Source organism: Pipistrellus hanaki, assembly GCF_964339955.1.
Source record: "Pipistrellus hanaki genome assembly, chromosome: 12".
Taxonomy (NCBI): domain Eukaryota; kingdom Metazoa; phylum Chordata; class Mammalia; order Chiroptera; family Vespertilionidae; genus Pipistrellus; species Pipistrellus hanaki.
The window spans coordinates 37,844,697-37,863,995 of NC_140514.1; the positions used below are offsets into that span (position 1 = coordinate 37,844,697).

Genomic DNA, 19,299 nt, shown 5'->3' on the forward strand with positions numbered 1-19,299 from the left:
CAGGGCAACCAGCAGGGAAATGACTCTGGCCTTTCTCTGGAGGAAGGTCTACCTGCAGGGGGAAGGCGCCAACCCCTTTCCTGGAAACCAGGATTAGTGATCTCAGGTGAACTTTGTGAGGCTGAGGGGGTGTGCCCTCCAGGGCAGTGGCTGAAAACACGGGTTTGGGGTTGGCATTGACCACCGGGTTCCCAGCTCTACCACTTACTAGCCCTGGGATTCTGGGCAAGTTGCTTACAACCCCTGGGCTGGCTTGGTGTTCTCATTTATAAAATAAGAGCAAGACTCCCTACTTGAAAGGGAAGCTGTGAGGACTCTATCAGCCACTGTATGTGGTATGTTGAGGCCATGCATGGCACTCGCTATGGCTTTTATTGAGAGTATACTGCATAGTAATATTTGTGATGTGAATGGAGAAGAAACAGCAATGTAATGGTGTGTAAATGTGATGGACAAGTTATCTCCCTGGGCCAAGAGCAGGGTTTGGGATCCAGACTGAGGAGAATAAGAGAAGGCTTCCTCCAGTGATAGGGGTCTTAGCTACACATGAGGTTATCACTTTGACTGAACTGCTGACCCAGGCTAAAGCCTGCCAGCTCTCAGAAAGTATACACCAGCCCCTGATCTGGTGGGAAGGAAAATACTGAGCTTTGGACACAATGGATCAGAACTCAACAAAGACTTGCCCCCTCTCCCTAAAGATGACCTTTTCAAGGCACAGCCAGGGGCAGCCTCCCGAGGTCCTGCATTGGTACCTGGAGGGGAGAAGGCCTTCTATCTGCTGTCCTGGGAGCTCTCCTGATATCTGGGCCAAGAGGCAACGCTTCCTCCAGGGCCAGTGTTTTTCCACAATGACCAGGCTGCTAACAAAAACAATCCCATCAGTCCCCCAGGGGCCCCTCTGTGTACCTTAATAAGAATGATAATAATGAATAATGACTGTGACTATTATCATCATTGTGCTTTGTATTTATAGGGTGGGAAGGGCTCCTAGCTCTGTGGACATGACCTGGGAGCCTCACACAGTCTTCCTCCAGGAGGAAGGTGGCCAGTGTTCCTCTCCAGGTGAGGCTGGAGGCACCCCAAGGGGCCTGCTCAGCTCACACAGCCGCACTCAGGAAGAAGAAAACCCTGCCAACCACTACTCACTGACTTACTGCCACAGCTCTCCTGGCTAATGCATTTTATATATATAATCTTACTCTCTTTATTCTCTTCAACTAATCAACATGACCACCAGTGACACAACCCTGTTATTATCACACAACACTCAAAACTGGGGCCTCTCTTCACTCCAGGGGTACAAGTAAGGTGAGCGGGGCTTCCCTAATAAGGGCAAAGGCGCATTTGATATTCTTAAGCATCATGGTTATGGACTCAGCCTGTCTGTGCTTACATTATGAGATCATTATGAGGTTTGCATGAGCTAACACACAGATTGTGCTTAGAATGGTGACTAGCTTGAACAAAAGCTCAACAAATGCTAGCTTTTATTAACACTTAGTATTATCTACTGCTACTGTTACATTGAATTTGCTTTCAACCATTTTCAACCTTTAGAATGGTAACTTTATATAGATGGGTGATTCTTAAGGGGGGAAAGGGTAGTTTTGCCGCCCACACCGGGACATTTGGCAATATCTGGAGACATTTTTATTGTCATGACTATGGGGTGGTGGTGCTATTGGCTGGCATCTGGTTGGTAGAGGCCAGGAATGTTGCTAACATCCTTCAGTGCTCAGATCAGCCCCTACAACAAAGGATTATCCAGCCCCAAAAACCAACAGTGCCCATGTTGGGTATAAGGCCACCTAACAGTTTTCTAGTATGGACAGATTAGTTTTCTTAAAATATCCCTTTCCAAAACTGACGGCTCCCACTGCCTCCACAATAAAGGCTCATTTCCAATAGGCCCTGGCCTCCCCTTCGTCTTCAGCCTCATCTCCTCCCTGCTGTAGCAGCACGGACCTGTAAGAGCAGGTCTCTGACACTCAAGCCTGGAGTAACCTCTCTGTTCTCCCCACCACCCCAGCCCCAACACCTGCTCCGGGAAGCTTTCCTGAGCCTTTCTCCCCCGGGTCCGGCTGACCATGGCTGGTGGCTCTTAACTAATGTGACTCCCGGGTTGAATTTCTACAGATTCTGATTCAAGAGGTTGGGGAGGGGCTCAGGTATTCTTTACAATTTATTTTATTAGCTGCATGTAAAGATGCTACAGGGCAAAGACCCCATCTTAGAATCTCTGGCTACTCTAAAGATCCAACCCAGTGCCTTGCCGTCCAACATTTCTATGTTATGAATTAAATTTGAACCCAGGAATTTTCAGACTTCACTGAATCAGGTAGTTATTTGAGATGCTTGTTAAAATGCAGCTCCCAGGCTCCCAGCTCCCCGGGGGTTCTGCCTCAGTAACTCTGGACTGCAGCCTTAGAACGTGGCTTTTACATCGGCTGGGTTTGGATCCTCCAACATGTCAGGCTCCAGGAGTCTCGCGGAGGGAAATGTTCTTTGAATTATTTGCCGGCTGCCCCCCGGCCCCAGAACCCCAGGACCCCAGGAGACACTTACAGACATGATGGCTTGTCCTCCTGCACCAGAAACCTGCAGGTTCCATGGAAGCAGAACTGACTGTGGGAATCCGGGCAGTCGTTGAAGTAGGACACCACAGCTGCGGCCATGGGCGGATTTGCTGAGGAGAGAAAAGACATTTGGGTCAGATCCACAGAACAGGAAGACACACCTGCTGGCCCCCCCTGGTCAGGAGGGATCAGCTGGGATTTCTGGTCTGTACTGGCATCCCCTCCACAGCTCTCACTTCTCTCCCAGCCAGTCCAGGACTAGTGCCTTCGACATCATGTGCTTGCCAGCAGGGCTTTATTTATTTACCTTTGTAGAAAACAAAACAACCTTCCCACCAGATTCTGTGTGAGTCAGAGACACCAGAGCCATTTTACTATTTAAAACCTACTACCCCAAAGTGACCTGTAATTTTGCTTTGCAAAGTGACAGTGACCATTTTTAATTTTATTTTTACAATTAAAATATTTTTATTGATTTCAGGGAAGAAGAGAGAGGGAGAGAGAGATAGAAATATTAATGTTGAGAGAGAATCATTGATTGGCTGCCTCCTGCATGCCCCCCTACTAGGGATCGAGCCTGCAATGCAGGCATGTGCCCTGACCCAGAATCCAACCATGACCTCCTCGTTCATAGGTCGATGCTCAACCAATGAGTCACACTGGCCAGGCAACAGTGACCTAATTTTAAAGATAGCCTTCATAAAAATTTGTTTTAAGCACGTGGAACCAGAAGAGAGGTACAAAAGAGTACTAGATAACAATTAAACTGATGCTTTTGCATTAATGATATAAAAATATGTTTATGATACATTATTGGAAATTAGGTGCATTCCCAAGATGGTTTGTATAGTATCATTGTGCTGATACAAACATAAAGGCTAGGAAGAGTATACATGCAAATGGTAGCAGGGCTGCTCGGGGTGGTGGGCATGGGTGACTATGCCATGAAGATGACTTAGGCACAGAAGTCCAACTGGGAGCAGCACAGACAGTAATGGGAAAGCTTTGAGGGGGGCAGGGAGGGAATGAGAACAGAGTCGGTGGCAGAGACTGGTCCCACTCACAGCCCAACACCCATAATTCTCAAGAGCCAGGGGCATTACCAAGCCTTTCAGGGCTTTCCTTCCTTGGCTTTCAGGAAGGAATAAAAATAGCCAGCCAGGGGTACAGTAAGGAAAAACACACAACACATCAATGGACCATTCCAAAGGGCATCACTTTGGATTTATTAATTAGACTCCAATAGCCTTGTTTTGTCCACATAACCTGTGAGACACAGTTGGTAGTTATTTCAAATGACATGGTAGATGGTTTTTGTTGCTTCTTTCAAAAGGTCCTTTTATGCTTGTGTTCTGGGTCCTTGGGGAGTGGGTCTTTCCCACTCATTTTTTGGAAAAAATGTTCTTGGAGCTCTTGCTCTTTGAGAAAAGGCAGATCATTTCATATTTCTAGACCACTGCTGAGTACTAACCTCACATTGCTGCATTTCTGTTCATAAATTGCTTCTAGAAGTATCAATTTTGGAAATCTCATAATTCCAGTTGAAAAAGCAGAAGCTCAAACTACAACAGAATCTTTGATGCAGAAGATGAGAGAGACTTAGTTATTATGAGCATGGGTTTTGGAGAAAGAGAGGCATGGGTTTGAATCCTGCCTCTGCCACCTGGAGGAAGTACTTGATCTTTTCTAGCTTGCTTGGGACTCTGTACAATGGGGAATCCACCTGCCTTATTGGTGGCTCTGTGGCTGAATGAGACAAAGCTTGACCCATTCTGTACTCAATTGCCTGTTATATATCACTCAATTGTTAGTGTTGCTGTTGCCATCACTGACAAACCAAGATGCTAATGAAGTCCTATATGTGATAAGACCCCCCAACTCCAGTACACAATCTCCTCCTCCCTTCATAAATTCAGTACAGTGTGCCTAAAAGTCCAAATGTCCCCATTAGCCCTCAATGATAGCTGCTTTCACATGTGAGGACAACACAGGAAGCCCAAAGCCAGGTGGAGGTGTCCATCCAGGGCTGCTGGCCAGCCTTGCTCCTCCTGGTGGCAGCATGGCCCTGTCCACACGAGGGCCAACTGCCTTGACTGATCAGTAACCTGCAAGTCCCAGCCTTGGGTGGTTGATAAAAGGCTGAGCACTCGCTGACAGTAGACACTGGAAAGGTTTGCTGTAATTCACATAACTGGCTCCTCTGCGCTTATTAAACTTGTCATGGAATGACCATGGCAGGGTGAAGGGGCTAGAGACTAGCAAAAATGATTCGATTTAGACCTTAGAAAAGGCTTTTAAAAAAATATATTTTATTGATTTTTTTACAGAGAAGAAAAGAGAGGGATAGAATTAGAAACATCGATGAGAGAGAATCATCAATCAGCTGCCTCTTGCACACCCCCTACTGGGGATGTGCCTGCAACCAAGGTACATGTCCTTGACCGGAAGCAAACCTGGGACCTTTCAGTCCGCAGGCTGATGCTCTATCCACTGAGCCAAACCGGTTTCGGCTAGAAAAGGCTTTTGATAAGCTCTATAAAAGGCCATTTAGAGAATCATCTCCAGGTGGCTGGAAGGAGTCCCTTGCCAGGGCTCAGAGCTGGCTCTGTGGACCAGCAGCTTCACCTTCCCAAAGCTTGTTAGGAAGCCAAGTTCCTGGGCCCCACACCTACCCTACTGAATTAGGATCTTTGGGCCAGGGCCCAGGAATCTGTGAGGCATGCTCTCCAATGCTTTCTTAAAAGTCAGGTTTGAGATGGATTTCATATCGGTACCGTTTGCCCTCCAGGAAATTCATTATTGTTTGAGACAGGCTTGTATGACACAGGAAACAACAGGAACCAAAAAAGGTGGAGACAAAAAGCCTCTGAGAGACAGAAATGACAGGGATCCCTGAAGGCATCCTTTTAGGAGCTGATCATCTTCCAGCAATTCAAACTCCTGTGGCACTAAGAAGCCTGAACCTGCACAACAAGCTGAAGCTCTTTTGCGGTCAATTGTCAACTCAATAAACTATACTGAAAGAAAACCTCTGGATCCGTCTTTTGGGAGCACTACTCTCCAAACTGGTGAGGAGTAGACTCAATGTCACTATCTTATGTATTTACTAGAGGCCCCATGCACGAAAATTTGTGAGCTGCGGAGGGAGGGGGGTGGGGTTTCTCAGTCCAGACTGCGCCTCTCTCAGCCCAGGAGCCCTCAGGGGATGTCCTACTGATGGTTTTTGGCCCGCTCCTCTGAGGGAGGCAACTGGGCTGACCAGGGGATGGTGCCATCCCCATCACCTTGCTGCTGTTGCCACTGCTGGCGCGCCTATGAGGCCTGAGCCCTGGACCTTGCAGCCACCAGGGCTCACAGATGCTTGAGCCTATGGCTACTTGAGCCCATGGCTGCTGTGAGCCTATGGCTGCCATGAGCCCCAGGCCTTGCAGTTGCCAGGGCTCATGGCTGCCTGAACCCCAGGCTTCACAGCCGCTGGAGCTCATGGCTGCCTGAGTCCCGGGCCTTGCTGCTGCCTGAGCCGCTGTGGCTTTGTCCGAATGGAAGTCCAGAAGTCATCTGCCCTAATTATCATATTACCCTTTTATTAGTATAGATGAATATTTGCCTCTTCTCATTAATGATTTGAGGAGGCTTTATAAAAATGCTACCATAAAAAGAGGATACAGATGGGAAAGGTGTGTGAGTGTGTGCATGTATTAGAGTGTGTGCATGTGTGTGCGCATGCATGTGTATATTAGAGGGGGAGAGAGAGAGGAAGAGAGAGAGAGGAAGAGAGAAAGAGAGAGGAGAGATACACACAGGAAGAGAAAAGGGAAGGAAGGGGGGAAGAAGGGAGATATACACAGAGAGACAGAGAGAGAGGCAGAGAAGGGGAGGGAGGGAGAAGAGAGGAAGAGACAGAGATAGACACAGGTAGTGAGAAAGAAATGAAGATAAATGGGCAAAGGAAAATAAAGGTAGGTATTAGGCCACGCACGCAGACAAGCATCAGAAAATCACATGCGTGTGCCGAAGCGGAGCGGTGGATCCAGCTCTGTAGCCCCTAGCGCATTAGATAGAAATGTACCCAGATTGCACGGGCAGGACGGGCTCAGCTTTGCCCACGTCTATGGTCAGAGAGCAACTTCTCTTCTGTGGCTGCTTCTGAAGGGGACTTCATGTGCTGTGGTGAACGACTTCCTTCACAATCTCCCAAAGACAAGGCAGAAGCATCGGCCAATGGAAACCTTCTCCGTCCTTCACACAGCTCACTAAGAAGCCTAAGAGGCCAGCGGACGAGGAAGCTCCAAGCCACCGTCACAATGACAGCAGCCTACGTGCTGATTTTGCTCTCTGCAGTCACACACCGGGCGAGGACGGGGCTCCTAGTCCTCTACAATCTCATCTGTCTGACGCAACCCAATGTGCTGAGGGACTGAGGGAGCTCCAGGCTAGCTCACTTGATTTTAAAAATCTTTTCCCTCATTACAAAGGAATCACTGTAGAAAACCTTTTGTAAATGGCAATGTGGAATAAAAAAAATATCTTAGGGGATAGGTTTCATCTCTAACCTACCACCTAGAAATGTGTAAGTACACACTGCACACACTCATGGCAACTTAACTGTTCCTATTCTCCCCTGCTATACCAACGAACATTTTGAAAGTGAGCACTTAGTTCAAGACTCCGCAAGGGGTGCGGTCCTGGCCTCTAACCGGAGAAGTTTAATGTGTGTGATGTGAAGGGCGGGTCCTGTTTCCAACAGCACATTCTGCAGCTTTGGGGGATGTGGACAGGGAGGAGAGGACCGGCAGCAGTTCCAAGAGTGAGCCACATTCTGGCCTCTGCTCTGACCGCTCCTCAGGGTGAGCCAGCCACAGACCAGGGGTGGCATCGGGGCGCTCGTGGATAGCCTCGTGGACCAATGCGCCCAAAAGCTCTGTGCAAAGTGCAGAGCACGCCACAACGAGAGGGGGAGTGATGGTTCTTGTTTTGGGACTTTTAAAGGGGCTTGTCTCGGATACCACCAGAATTAGCCAAGGAAACGCACACTGTGGCATGGTCAGACCAGGCAGACAAAACCATCCTACTGGCCGAAACCAGTTTGGCTCAGTGGATAGAACGTCAGCCTGTGGACTGGAAGGTCCCAGGTTCTGGTCAAGAGCATGTACCTTGATTGTGGGCACATCCCCAGTAGGGGGTGTGCAAGAGGCAGCTGATAGATGATTCTCTCTCATTGATGTTTCTAACTCTCTATCCCTCTCTCTTCCTCTCTGTAAAAAATCAATAAAATAGCCGAAACCGGTTTGGCTCAGTGATAGAGCAACGGTCTGCGGACTGAAAGGTCCCGGGTTCGATTCTGGTCAAGGGCATGTACATTGGTTGCGGGAACATCCCCGGTGGGGGGTGTGCAAGAGGCAGCTGGTTGATGTTTCTCTCTCATCAACGTTTCTAGCTCTCTATCTCTCTCCCTTCCTCTCTGTAAAAAATCAATAAATATTGATATATTAAAAATAAATAAAAAATCAATAAAATATATTTAAAAAAACACACAAAACAAACAAACAAACAAACAAACTAACAAAAAACACCACCCATCCTACTGATGTTCCCAGAAGCTTCAGTAAGTCCTGGCGGAATGAGACTCTGGGATAGCTGGGGAGGGGAGGAGAAGGGTTATCCCTTAAGTGCCAGGTGCGGTCCTTAAAGTTTCATGAATCCAGGCAGGGTAGGTGGTCACCGAGGATTTGCTCAGTAACTTAGGTAACGATGACTTTACAAGGAAATCCCCAAATTCCCAGCATCTTGCCAGAGAATGACTCTTTCAGCCTCTCTGTCTCTTTTTTCCTCCCTCTCCCTATATTTTCTCTACCTCCCTCCATTCTTTTCCTCTCTCCTTAATTTTTCTTCCTCTTCTTTGTCAAAACTCCAGGAAAGATCAAGTGAAGCAAGGAAAGACCTAGACACTCAAAGGGGAAAAATCCTGACTTAGAAAAGGAAGGCAGTGAAAGCCAACGGGGACACTCCAAGATGGCCCCCAGGAAGTCCAGACAGAGCGAAGAGCTGGCCCCTGCACTCGGCTCCTCCAGACACCAAGTCTGATTAGCACTCAGGGGCGTTTTGGAAAATCAAGTGTTCCGGTTTTCAGAACAGACCTCATACTGAGCCCTTCGGCAGCTGGAGTTTCAAAGCTGCTCAGTTCCTGTTGTTTTGAAATGTATAAGAGACCTCCAACATGTTAACTAAACGCATGTTTTGTAGACACCACTGTTTTCTGGGGAAGCTGCGAAAATCTATGGCCAGAGACAACGGACCCTCTAATAGGGCTGGAGCCCAGCTTCCCTCAGGGGAAAAAGGGTCTGGAACAGCAATCAAGGGGCAGGGAAACCACAGAATCAATTCACAGGAGGGGGCTCTCCAGTTCAGAAGAGCTGGGGAGGCAGTCATGTGGACGGCTCCTTCCGATAGCTTGCTCCCCAGGGAACTGCATCCACACCACCAAATACAGTCACCCCCTTTTCAAAGTGGTCCTAATTGGACTTTCTGCTGGGCTGGTGGATGGTGGCCAGCTGAGGCCGCGACTCCTCACTCTCTTCTCTAGATGTCAGAAGTTGCAAACACGCTAGTCTGTTAGGAAGCTTACATCATTTATAGCCATTTCATTACTTCCTCAAATGTCATGACTAACTTTCTCATAATTTTCTGACAATTTAATAACGACGCCTGGCTTTGTAGTGGGAACTCTCAGCCAAGGTTTTTGACCTTGGATTAAATAATTTTTCTCTTAGACACTACAAAGGCAAAGCCAACGAATGCTTCTGGAATGTCTAGGAGAAAAGTCAGTAGATGAACTTAACAAAGATGGGAGTCAGCAAGCATCCCCTGGTGACAATAGGGGAGTGTACACAGCTGACACCCACTCTCTGAAGCTCCCAGGTACCAAGGCCTCCATTCTACCGCAGGGCTAGGCTAGAATCACACACAGTTCTAGGCTCAGTTCTGGGATGGCGAAGGCTCACTTCAGGCCACCAGAGGCTCATTCTACAGGGATGGAACTCCAAGCACAATCCTTCACAACCGGCCAGCGTGTGAAGAAAAGGCTGGTACAGAGGGCCTGACACCCGGAGGCGGAAGTGCTAAGCCAATGGTTACAGGATCCTCTCCGGATAGAATCTGGTGAGCAGGCACCCTGGTCCCGGGGCATTTGGGGGAGAGGGGTTGTCGATAAGAGCACTGAGAAGTTTTACAAATGATCCCAAAGAGGAAGAGCATTGTCAGTACCAAGTGTGGCAACACACTGACCTTTAGCACAGAGGGGAATGCCTGTCAAGGAAACTAATCAATAAGGGCATTTCCCGAGGCTGTGGGAGAGGGCAGAGAGCAAGGGGGCAGCTTTCAAATGACCAGTGGAAGTCAGCAGAGTGCGAAAAGCCATCCAGTTACATTTATAGCTGGAGTGGGAAACCATCTCAGTCTCAAGGACTACCGACCAACAAGGGGAACTCGATTTTGCTGTTTTGAGGATGTGTGCAATGGTAGAATGAGATAAATATAATCACTCAACTCATACCCACTTAAAATCAAGAACAGTGAGTACTTTAAAAATAATAGATATAAAACCATTTGAAAACAGTTTGGCTTCACAGTACCAACATTTAAGAGAGAAGGGACACTCATGTTAAGCGATGAAAGAGAAAAGTAGTGCTGCAGTTTCTCCTGTCACCTACCAGATGGGGTGGGGAGGGTAGTGCCATTTTTGTCACTACCATTCTTCACCCCAAGATTCTCAATTTCCTGAGAGTAACTCCTATACTTATAAAATACACATATATATTTTTTTCTATAATCTGATCCCTGAATACAGAGTAACCTAATTCTTCAGCAATCTTTTCAAACACTGGCCAATTCTGACCCTATTTGACCTTCATCTTACCCTGATCTTAAACTGGCTTTAAGCTCATCTACCTCCACTTACAGGTGCAGATACTGTATTATCTCATTAAACCCCTAACCAACTTAAGGGGCAAGCATTACCAGCTTCTATTTTTCAGACAAGAAAACAAAACTAGAGCTTGGATAACCTTGCCAACAGACAGGTAGCTAGAAAGTACTAGAATTGGAATCTTACCCCAGTTCTCTCTGATTTTAAGAGAATAAAGAGCTGTAGAAAATCAGGATGTTATTCAAGTCTAGGAAGACAAGTGATGGGAAGGCATGTAATCAAAATCTACAAATCATGTGGCAGAGGAAGGGGAACACTTGTTAGGCAGCTTCTGGTCATCAGAAGGGCACTTTTAGGAGAAACAGGAAGTATTGCTTTATCTGGGGGAGGTGTGGGGAACTGTACATATGGAACTTATCATTCCCACAAGGGAGCAGCGGCTATAAAACATGAATAGATGACAAAGAGATTTCTTTACGTATAGAAATCTCTTTGTCATCTATTCATGTTTTATAGCTGTTGATGGTTATTTGAGGAGTAGTAGAGTGGTTCCCACAAAGTCTGCCCTGGAGAGCCCCCAGCCTCTGGGCTACATGGCACTCATGCCCGTGAGACTGGGGCTTCTGGCTCACAGCAGTGCTCAAACAGACTCTTGAATTGCTTTTGCAGCATTAAACAAAAGCCACATCTGAGACATCTGAGTTAATTTAATTCCCTCTGGTCATTTCTCTTTGGCTAAAACCCAAGGGGTATAGGATGGTAGGGAACCATATTGAAAAAAAAGTATCAGTAAAGAAGCAGGTAACATATTTCCTCCTTTCCTACAAAGAGATGGTTATTAGTGACACAGCATGTGTGTGTGACGGGGAGATAGATACACATTCAGAGAGAAAGTCACCAGTGGTATTTGACTGCAATGGGGTTCATCCCGCATGTGCTTAGTTCGAAGGCAAAGGCAGTATTTGCATCATCTTTGGTACTTTTACTAGTCCTACAGGGAGAAGATCATCAGGTAACATGAACATAGAAATACTTTGCTACCTAAAGTACGTAACAGCTTTTAACCCAATGTGGATTTTCTGAGGTTCTGAACTACGATGCTACTATGATGATAATGATGATGATGATTATTATTATTATTATTATGAGTAATGGTTACTATTAATAAATTGTCTACTAACTGCAAGCACTATGTCTAGCATTTTACCGGTATATAGAGAATTCCACTTAATCCTCACAAAAATCCTGTGAGGTAACTATTGCTATCCTGGTCTTACAGATTGTAAGTGAAACCCAGGGAGATGAGGCTGTCAGTGCTGCTAAGTTAGTCAATGCAGGATCGAAACCAGAACTCATGGTTGCCTGTCTCTAAAGATCTTGCTCTTTCTAATACATCACCTTGACACATCAGAGAGAGAGAGAGAGAGAGAGAGAGAGAGAGAGAGAGAGAGAGAGAATATGAATGAATGAGTTGAGGGTTAAGAAATCATTATGGGCACCAAAAATAAATCAGAAATTACCAGAAAATTCTCAGAGTTATTTTAGAATTAAGATCTAAAAGTCCCAAGGCAAAATGGCTTTAATAAGTAGAGACTTTAGGAATCTAAAATCTCAGTGAAATCATGTGTAGTATGGGATAAAACCAGAGTCTGGGCATATTCATCTAAAGATGCAAAGCATACATATTTCAACTTGGCTTCTTACCTGCACCCAGCTCTCAACCAATAACACTACTTCCTCCCTCAAAGGGCATGAGGAAGGGAGAGGAAGGGAAATACCCCAGGTAGCCCCCAAAATGCATTTTTAGATCCATCATGGGTTAAAATGGGATGGAAACAGAAGGGAAATGAACCAGACACAGATGACTGCTTCCTCCCCACTGAGCTCCTCTTCCTCCTCCTGAACCCACTCTCTAGCTCCCACGTTGCTCCTTCTATCCCTGCCTTGGCCTTAGTAATTTTAAGACGACCCTCCCCCAGCCAAAAAAAAGAAAAAAAAAGAAAAAAAGAAAATTGCAGGTCATGATTTTGCTTTGAAGACTGAAAACCAAACCTCTTCTCTCTCTTTTACCATTTAATATTTTTATTTCAAAGAGACAGATCATGTCTTTCTTTCGTATCTTCAAACCAGAAAGTCCCTTATTCTAATTACATCCTCTTGGGTGTCAACCAGCATTTAGGAAATAATTCACTTCAAATTTCCACGTACAAAGTACACAAGGATATCTATGTTTGGCTCTCAACAGCCAGTGTTGAACCAGAACGTGAACGGCTCTGGGAACTGGAGCCAAGTCCTGCTGGACGGGGAATTCTGGTTTGGCTTTGTTGGAGGAAGAACCCCGTTGGAGCCCAGGGCTACCTGGTGTTGCAGAATCTGGGTGTCTGTGTTTTTTTTTTTTTTTTTTTTTTTTTTTTTAATTAATATAAAAATGGTTAGGTGAAGTTTTTGGCAGGAAGTCCTTAATTTACCCTTAGGAAAAAATGCTTCCTCTTGTTGAGTCTTTGAACCATTATCCCTTCAAACACTCTACACTAAATACAAGTAAGCACTACTGGGACAATTGTTTTTCTAGAACAATCTATGCTCTCAGAACTTTTGACAGATGCCTTTTTCATCTACAGGTTGCAGTTGTAGTCTGCATGGATGAAGGATACTCTTCATTTGAAGCAAGGAAACTGAAGTATCCAGAAGTAAATTCCTGGGAAAGCTCAGTACCCTTAAAAACATTGATGTGAGTTTGTGACTGGGACTTTGTCCTATGACAAAAAATATGACTCTTCCTTTTTCATCTGAGTTTTATATTGATGACTTTTGGTTGACCTAAAGTATAAACCCTTTAATGAAGATGATCTTTCAGAAAAAAAACAGTGTGGTGAGATGATGGGCAATTATTTTTTCTTTTATAATTTTCCAAACAATATAAAATGAACATTTTAGAGTTCGAAAATAAACATAATTAAAATTAAGACCTCACAACATTATAAACTTGACTGTTTAAACTACTTTTTCTTTTTATTGTTTTACTCACAGGTTGATCTGCAGTTTTATAAAATAGTGGTCTTTTAGGAATCTAGGTTTAAATCTGCATAAGATAAATCTTGCTTTTGCTTTGTCTTTGTAATGATGATGATGCAAGAAATTACTGACCACATAAAAAGATTCATGATATAAGAACATTCTTGAGGAATTTCAATGACTTTCTCTACTACTAAGAAATGGGAGATGCTGGATAATCCCTAATTTGTGTCTTCAAGACAGAAATTGACATTGCATCTATGAAATGACACTGTGGAGCTATAAGCAAAAAGCATCTGCAAGGAAATGAAAAAATATGGCAACCAGTTTTGAATTCACAATGAACCTATGAGCAACAGATTGGTTATTACAGTAAATCAAATCAGTGAAATGAAAAAAAAAAAAAAAAAGGACCGGCAATTTCTCTCCAAATGCAGAAGGACACAAAGACAAAAATAATGAGAAAAAAGAAATCTGAAAAACAGAACTAAATGATCCAATATACAGATAATAATAATGCCAAAAGAAAAGTAAGAAAACTAAGGTTGACATCGTTATCAAAGAAATAATTAAAGAGAACTTTCTTAAGGTGCAAAAGACTTCCCCTTAGACTGAAAACATTAACTTTCAATGAAACTAGACAAGTTTTCATGACAAAGAAAAAGTCTCAAAAGCATCGAGGTGACAATAAAAACAGATTATTTACAAAGAAGTATAATAAAACCAGCTGTAGGTTTTTCTTCAACCACAAGGCAGAAGTCCTTGATGGGACTCCTAGGATAATCTACTGTGTCAATTATGATGGGGAGTTGGGGATATTCCATCAGAGACTGTGGGATCCTATTCAATATTTTGGGCCCAGATAGAGACAGAAAAGAAAACGTTTAAATATACTGACTTTCAGTAGGTGAAGAATCTGTTTGTAGAAGCAGGAGACAAAGCAAATACACAGAGGGTTGTATCTTTGGGTCAGAAGGTGTTTTGTTTTTTTCCTTCCTTTGTTTGCTCAGCACCCATGCCAGGCAAGAGTAAGAGCTGAGTTCATTACTCAGTGTAGCCCTGACTGGTGTCTTTTCCTGGGGCACTAATAGGCTCCAGATATACCTCCCCCAGACCCACTGATACATGGCCTGCCCTCACTCCCATAACCTGTCCTTCCAAGATTGGACTCTTAAAAAAAAAAAAAAAAAAAAAAAAAAAAAAAAAATATATATATATATATATATATATATATATATATATATATATATATATATATTTTTTTTTTTACAGAGAGGGATAGAGAGTTAGAAACATTGATGAGAGAGAATCATCGATCAGCTGCCTTTTGCATACCTCCTACTGGGGATGTGCCCGCAACCAAGATACATTCCCTTGACCGGAATTGAACCTGGGACCTTTCAGTCCACAGGCCGATGCTCTATCCACTGAGCCAAACCAGTTTCGGCCAAGATTGGACTCTTGATGTGTTTCTGCTCATGACAATCCTTTCACCTCCTAGAGGAGTGGTCGCTACATTGGGCAGGATGAATTGCATCTGTACATCCAGTGGCAGAAATTCCTCAGATCCTGGAGTACTGATAGGAGATTAGAAAAAGTTTCATATTGCAGTGGTCACTCATATCAATGGGCGTCCAAGGGCAGATGGGAGAAAGGGGGAGTAAAAAGTGGTATGCTCCAGTCTCCCTTCACGTTCCTGGAAGAACTTCATTCTCTTCTAGGCATTTCCTACATTTGTATACAGGGTGACCACATCCACGGACCATTTAAAAACTTTCTCCTTGGCTGTTTTAAACATTAGTGCATCCTCAGTTTTCTACCTGGGAATCCCCAGCCCAGTTTCAGCAGTCCTTTGCACGTGTTCACATTGTAGGCTGGTTTCCCCTGGTGGATGTGAGCCTGACGGGGCCAACATCCCCCAGAGCTGCATCCTCATCCTCTCTCCAAGGTCTGCTGGGATTCCCAAAGAGAAAACTCAGTGCCCACGTTCCTGCTCCTTCCATGATCTGAAGGCTTTGCCTCATGAAAAGTTGGGAATTCCTCCTTTAAACCCTATGGTCTAAGTGTAAACCCACCACATCAGAACTTTGTTCTTAAAAGAAATATTATGGCCCTGGTTGGTTTGGCTCAATGGATAGAGCGTCAGCCTGTGGACTGAAGGATCACAGGTTTGATTCCAGGCAAGGGCACATGCCTGGGTTGCGGGCTTGATATTATAGTAAAAGTAATAAGGATAAATATAATATTGAATAAGTGTGAAATTGAAGTGTGATATCTGAAAGTATGGACTGTAATGTAAACAAACTGATAAGCACCCTTGAGTGACCTGTATGTAGGAAATAGATAAAGTGACCTGTACCTGATATGTAAGACCGGATAGCAAGGCTCCTGGGACCTGCTGATAAGACACACTGAAGACACCTCTGAGCACTGAAGACACATAAAAAGAGGAAGCTCCACAGAAGATCAGAGACATTCCTTCTGCTCCTCCACAGAGGGTCTCTCTCCACTTCCCCCTGCCTGCACCAGTGAAAGCTCTGCCCGAGTCGCGAGCCCTGAACCCTGAGCCGTGGACTGTGAGCTGCTGTGAGAGGCCTCAACTCAAGCCGAGCTGCTGCTGCAAAGTCCTCCGTGTGTCTTATCAGTACGGATCCCCGGGTGGCCTGCCTAGGATTCTGGAACCCACCAGGACTCTCATGGATGGCATGTTTGTCTCCTGTGTAATTTATGCTCGGTGGATTATTAATTAAGTACCTAAGGTCGTACATGTCAGATTTCTGGCTGAGGCATCCTAGGTCACCTGTGCATATGTCCCTTATGGAATTATTGGGACACTTGATCCCCAGTAGGGGGTGTGCAGGAGGCAGCCAATCAATGATTCTCTCTCATCCCTGATGTTTCTATCTCTCTCTCCTTCTCCCTTCCTCTCTATAATCAAGAAAATATATTAAAAAAAGAAAAATATTACAGGATCCTCCCAAAATCAAGGTCAATAGTTTCTCCAAGCCATACTGGTTCAGGAACAGAGACCTTATATTTTGCTGAAACATTTCTTTTCCATCAAAAGTACAATAATATAAATGAAGCTCTAAAGAAATCTCTGATGATGGGCTTGAATTCTGTTTTTGGAAGCTACACAGAGTAAATCTTCCTCGTCTATGCAACAGTCCTTTCATGTATCTACAGTCAGCCACCAAATCTGAGTCTCTGTGGTAACCTCCCTTCAATAGCCAGCCTCCACGATGGCTCCCAGTGATCCCTGCCTGCAGGTATCCATGGCCTTGTGAAGTCCCTTCCCACACCGTCTCAGGACTGGTCTCTGTGACGGACAGAATATGGATGGTATGTGACTCTGGCTAGGTCGTAAAAGGCACTCATTCCACCTTCTATCTTACTTGCTCAATTAGATCACTCACTCTCAGGGAAGCTAGTTGCCAGGGCATGAAGATATTCAGTGGAGAGGTCCATGTGGTAAAAAACTGAAGCCTTCGGCCAAAAGTTGTGTGAGTGAGCCATTATCTGGCCCCCAGTAAAGGCTTGAGGTGACACTGCAGCTCCAGGTGACATATTGACACTAGCTGCTATGAGGAATCCTGGACCAGACTTCCAAGATAAGCTGCTTTGAATTCCTGACTCTTAGAATATATGAGATAAATGCTTATTAACTTAAGCTGCTCAATTTTGGAATAATTTGTTATACAGCAATAAATAACAAATATGCGCTTCGAGTTCCTATACAAGCCCTTTAAGCAAAAGAATATATAAACTTTACATTTCAGGACAGATTCTGACTTTTAAGAAAATATTTTTATTGGTTTCAGAGAGGAAGGGAGAGGGAGAGAAAGACAGAAACATCAATGGTAAGAATCATTGATTGACAGGCTCCTGCCCGACCCCTACTGGGCATGGAGCCCACAACCAACATTAGCCTCTAACTGTTCTTCACATAAACTACTGTCAAACGTGGCCTCAATCCTTCCTAATTAAATCATTATTCTTAACCAAATACTGTTAATGTGTCATTATTCAATTTACTCTGGTTGGTTGGCTTCAATCTACCATTCTAACTTAATACTTTTGCATATTCTATCATCCAACAACACTTCAGTTATCATTCTGGGCTTTGTCACCTCTACATTTCATAAATCTGCCTTCTATATCTTTCTTCAATTTGCTCATAAAATTCTCAGAGTAAAGAAGGACAATCCCACTGGCGCACCCGACAGGCCCCCTCCCAGGTCAACATGAATGCATCGGTGAACATTTTCTGAGGATGACCTGGTGAAAAACTTCCTGCCCTTCCCCAAAGCACCAGGGTATACCTTGGGGCCGTTCATTCAAGGTCATTGTTATTCCATCTCACTGACAAGTCACCCTTTTTAACTCCTATTTTTCCATTTTGTTTTACTGACCACTTTGATTTTGTCATGGTCCTTCCTGAAATCTCACTGTCTTATCGTGATAGCATTACCCTGGCAGCATTTCCCTCACCAGTCCTGTAACACTTAAAAAGAAATAAAGTTAGTCTGCTATGACTCACTCTGGTGAATTCACACAGGGGCCCAACTATTCATTCGTGATCTGCTGTAATAATTTGGTCTAGAGTTTTCCTGGGAAAACTATCATTAAGTTTTATCTTTATTATAAAGACTCTTCAGGTGTTTTTTCCTTGTTTAAAGTCAGAAACATATTTGTCTTTTTCCACTCTCTGAGGATTTTTTAATATTTGCTATAATTTCTAAAGAATTACCAGCAATACTATATGTAATACTTTAAACAACAAAGAAGAGAAAAAAGAAAGAAAAGTAAAAAAAAAAAAAAAAAAAAAGAAAGAAAGAAAGAAAGAAAGAAAGAAAGAAAGAAAAGAAACAAAGAATTACCAGCAAGGATAGAAAGTTAGTTTTTTTTTGTTCAGTTTTTTGTTTTTCTACAAGATTACTTAGAATACTGAGTTGTAATTTATTTGTACCCTTGAAAATAAATTAATTTATGGCATTGGGTGGTCTTTTACTAGATGACCTTCTATAATATTTCTTATTTACTATGCTTTATTTCCTCTTGTTTGAAGCTCCTTCTTGACATAAAATATAAAAACAAAATCATAGTACTAATCTTTTCCTGGTTCTGCACTAACATTGTTCCACCCGTTCCATGGAATGAATTTATTCCTTTTTTACGTGGTTGTTCTCAAATATAGCTTTAAAAGTGTGTGTGTGTGTGTCTGTGTGTGTGTGTGTGTGTGTGTGTGTGTGTGTGTGTTTGTGTGTTCAATAGCCATGTGGGCAACCCTCAGTTTCTTCAGTCCTTCATCTTCCTGACATTCTCTAAACATCTGCCAGCCTGCAGAGCAACACCTGCTCCCAGGGAGGCACCAACCTGCTTGTTCACTCAACAAAGTGCTATTCAGTAGGGCTGTTCTACCTCTGGGGACATGTCTTTCTTCTGATCTTCTCTACATAACTCGTTAAAGGGTGCACCAGAGAAGTCCCTCTACAGATGCAATTGAGTCTCTTTAAATGCTTATTCTTTGTCTTTCTCATGCACACCCTGTCTATAAATTGGGGACCAAACTCATAGCCGCCCCCCCCCCCCCGACCCCTCCAGGCCTCATTCCTTTTAAGAATCCTTCTCATGGGATCACATCTGTTTTTTTCTCTGAATTTTTGTAGATGGTGCTTTTCTGAAGTTGAACTATGCTTAGTGTTTCTTTCTTTCGCTGTTACAAACTTTAAAGTGATACACACAGGTACCACCTTAGTAGCAAGGCTGCATTCAAAAAAG

General features: G+C 44.1%; 1 protein-coding gene across 1 annotated transcript in view; it reads right to left on the reverse strand.

The window, feature by feature from the left end:
* TGFA (transforming growth factor alpha) overlaps positions 1–19,299 on the reverse strand; it is a 95,781-nt gene that overhangs the window by 17,427 nt on the left and 59,055 nt on the right. The window contains exon 3 of the mRNA XM_084901251.1: positions 2,569–2,689. Within this exon, the coding sequence (XP_084757377.1) occupies positions 2,569–2,689 (121 nt within the window). The remainder of the gene's footprint in view (positions 1–2,568; positions 2,690–19,299) is intronic.